The sequence below is a fragment of the Vollenhovia emeryi genome, unplaced genomic scaffold (assembly GCF_000949405.1).
Source record: "Vollenhovia emeryi isolate VEMERY1.0 unplaced genomic scaffold, V.emery_V1.0 DF939346.1, whole genome shotgun sequence".
NCBI lineage: Eukaryota > Metazoa > Arthropoda > Insecta > Hymenoptera > Formicidae > Vollenhovia > Vollenhovia emeryi.
Genome location: NW_011967020.1, coordinates 90,726 through 94,578, shown reverse-complemented (window position 1 = coordinate 94,578; position 3,853 = coordinate 90,726). Strand labels below are relative to the sequence as shown.

Genomic DNA, 3,853 nt, shown 5'->3' with positions numbered 1-3,853 from the left:
TGTGTTACGGCGTGCGACGGTGCGTCCCGACGACGACGGCGACGAACGCTCGCCCGCGGATCGCGCTCGGCCTGTGGTGCGTGCGACACGAGGCTCGCCCGTGGCGTTGATCGATCAGGCTCGTACGCGGCGGTCGCGCCGCACGTACGGACGTTACAGCGGCGGCGGCGGCGGCGGCGGCGGCGACAACGACGTTTGGCGCAGTGACTGTGATAAAATCGCGCGGACAGTATCTGTACCGGCGCGGACTCCGAGGCGATCCCCGCGTTCTCCCTTTCGCGCTCTATCTCTCTCTCTTTCCCTCCGTCCGCGAGTAACAGCCTCGTCCCCGGTTGGCATGACGAAGGACGCGGGATCCCCCCGCTTCCGCGGCGAGGTAGTGTGTTGTTGACGTGCGCGAGTGGCCACCTCTCCGCGTGTCGTCCTTGTCCCGCTTGCGAGCGAGGGGACCCGCGGGTGGCACGTCTCCTGGAGGCGGCGACGAGAAGGACGTGCGCAGCCACGACGACGACGACGACGTGTAGCATCGCGCCCCGGCCATGGCGGTGAATCCGCGTGATATGGACGGCTTCATGCCGCTCCTGTCAACGACGGATATCAAGAAGAAGCTCAACGTCGGCTGCGCGCTGCTCAATTACCTCGGCGACTCGAGCAAGAGCATCGAGTGCCAGGACATCGGCATGTTCATCGACAACGTCATACCGTGGCTCGGTAACGGCAATCCCAAGGTGAGCGCTCCCCGTCGACGACGTCGAGTCGTCCCGAGCACACGCGCGCGCGCGCGCGCGCGCCTAACCTTCACGCGCGCCACTTTTCCGGCTACTTTCCGCGCGACTTTCGCGTTATTTATAGACGGATCCTTGTCCCGCGCCCTGTTAAACGCTAAAATTAAAACGGGGCACTTTTGCTCCCACCCCCCCATTTTTTCCTCTCCCCGCGAAGCGACGCGCAAAACGCCTTCCTCGAACGTCGATAAACGTTTATTGATAAAAGGACACGAAGATACGGACAGGTTGGTAAAAAATGTATCCGTCGTCTTTGGCGTTGTTTACGCCGCTTGGAAGATTACGTCAGGAATGGGCTGGCGTATCATTGGCTGCGTTCAGCAGAAAAAGCTGCTTTGCAACTGTTGTAAAATTCGTGAATCTGATCGGTGTATTCTCTTAATCTTGAGTGAATTTAAGAGCATACGCCAATCAGATTCACGAATTTTACAACAGTTGCAAAGCAGTTTTTTCTGCTGAACGTGGCCATTGTCTTTTTTTTTCCTTTCGGGGATTGTCGGCGGATTTAAGCCCGATCTACAGTGTGTTCTGTGCGTCTAGAAGCGTTCCACTTTATAGCCAGTGAACGCGGCTCAAAACTGTGTGCGAGTTGATAAACTGTATTATTACATTGCACAATCGTGCATCTTCGACAAATTTTTGAAGCGTACCGGCTCGCCCGTATAAAATAGAATGTTGCGAAAAACACATTGTAGATTGGGCCCTGTACGCGTCCGTATTGAAGCCGAGCTGCCGTTCGTGCCGATCTGCGTTAAAAGCTGAATTATAATTGAAGGCAGTGCGAACTAATCGAATTAGCTCGCCCTTAACCTGCCACAACCGGAGCTCCTGGCTCGCGTAAACCAAAAATGCACAACCGGTAAGCGGGAAAACGTCCGTTGAACTGCTGCAGCTTGGAAAAAATATTAAAATACGTTCCAGCTTTACAAACGTCGGTTAACTGCAAACTGCAGGCTAATAGATTCTCTTTCTCTCTCTCTCTGCTCCTAGACGATAATGTAAAAAAAAGGGGAGTCGATTACAATCGTAACGTTACTCACGAGCACGGCCTTAAGTCTGTATCAGACTACGGATTGAGATTGGGATTAGATCGAAATCTGACCAATCGCAGTAAAGTTTACTAATCCCAAGTTTAAGCCAACAGCACACGATACTATTTTTCCTACTGGATTGCTTACGAGAGCCAATCAGAATGCGGAGTTTTAGATCAGATGACTTAAGGCTGAATCCTGATTGGCCCTCGTAAGCAATCCAGTAGGAAAAATAATATCGTGTGCCGTTGGCTTTAGTTAACTTTTACTCCAGTTGGTGAAATTTCAATCCAATCTCAATCTCAATCCGTAGTCTGATACGGGCTTAAAGCCCGTGTCACACTACGTATTGCGGACGCGGATTGGATTACGGATCGTACAAATAGACAGTCGTCTATCCTGCGATCTGCAATCCGGATCCCAAGTTGCCTCGCTGTGATTGGCTGAATTTCGATCCGCAATCCGTAATCCCAATCCAATCCGCGTCCGCAATACGTAGTGGGACACGGGCTTTACGGGGGTTGACGCTCGATCCCAGTCGATCACGTTGCATTCGCGGCCGCTAGCCTCCTCCTAGTCGAGCACATGACGCGCGCGGTCCATAAATGGAGAAAGGAGACGATTGATCAGCCGCCGCTGCCGCCGCCTTCGGCGCGCGCTCCGTGAAACGCTCCGCTTTTTCGCGCCCGCACGTGAGAACGCGACCGCCTCTCCCGCGCGTTCTCACCTGCGCGCCGCGACGACACGGGGACGATTTGGCGGGGCCAGTGATGACCGACGAAGGTGCCATTTGTCATAATTCAGCGCCCCTCGCTCGGCGCAGCGCCAACGACTTGAGTCCCCGTTCCGTTCGTTCCTTCCGATGGGGCCGTCTGTCCCCCTTCCCGGAGGAGGGAGGGGGCAGGGAGGCCCAAAGTACGTCTTCGCTGTTTTACGGCCCTCGGAACCTGTGTTTACGGTGCCCTCTTCGGTCGTTACGAGGTATTTATTTTATTAACGCCAAGTACCTGCGCGTTAAGCGACAAGGAGAGCAAAGTGGCACGGTGGTGTTTGACTACTTTTGTGATCGAATCGTCTTTACGTTTTTCGTCGACGTAGTGTTTCTTCGGCGATAGAACGCGTGCGAAGTCATTGAGGCTCGGTTTTTCAAATGTCGCTTAAGTTTAGCTCGTTCTTTGCTTCTTTCGAAGAGAACGGTTAGGGCCCGGTTTCACCAGACGCCGTTTAACTTTAATCTCACGTCAACGGCACACGAGTTTCCCTACTGGATTGCTTACGAGAGCCAATCAGGATTTAGCCTTAAGTCACCTGACCTAAAACTCCGCATTCTTATTGGCTCACGTAAGCAATCCAGTAGGAGAAATAGTATCGTGTGCCGTTGGCTTTAGTTTAATTCACGTTTATCTCTTTCTAAAGTAACAAAAAGAGACAAAGACTGAATTAAGCTGAGCCTAAAGTTAAACGACGCTGGTGAAACCAGGCCTTAGAAAGAGACAGAGGATGAGTTAAACTGAGGTTAAAGTTAAGAGACGTTGGAGAAACTAGGCCTAAATCAGTGGGGCCCAGTATTGCCAACGTCGGATAACTTTAACCTTAGTTTAACTCGTTCTTTGTCTCTTTCTCAGGGGACAGAAATAAAAGATGAACCGGCACTAGGTCTTTTTAAATTTTGCGACCGAGACTTGTACGTCCCACAGCAGGGTTGAAGGGATTTAAAGCCGCGATCGTGGGCCGACATTCAGCGGGAGATACGCAGTCGTTTACCGGGAAGATTCGGTTATCCCCTCGCGCGAGAGATCAATGTCGCGTCATCGTGTTTAAGACTAAGGCCCAATTTCACCAAACGTCGCCTAAGATTTGTCTCTTTCTAAAGTAACAGTCAGAACGAGACAAAGAACGAATTAAACCAAGCTTAAATTAAGCGACATTGATGAAAGTGGGCCTAAGGCCCGGTTTCATCAAACATTGCATAAGTTTAATCTTAGTTCAATTCGTGTTTGTCTCTTTCTAAAGTAACAGTTGTAAGAAAACAAAGAA

At 51.6% G+C, this 3,853-nt stretch overlaps 1 protein-coding gene across 3 annotated transcripts in view; it reads left to right on the top strand.

Moving 5' to 3' along the window:
* Positions 1-6: 6 nt before the first annotated feature.
* LOC105558415 (CLIP-associating protein 1-A) overlaps positions 7-3,853 on the top strand; it is a 57,125-nt gene continuing 53,278 nt past the window's right edge. For all 3 annotated transcript variants that reach the window (XM_012006078.1, XM_012006077.1, XM_012006075.1), the window contains exon 1: positions 7-728. In XM_012006078.1, the coding sequence (XP_011861468.1) occupies positions 540-728 (189 nt within the window). In that variant the 5' untranslated portion in view covers positions 7-539. The remainder of the gene's footprint in view (positions 729-3,853) is intronic.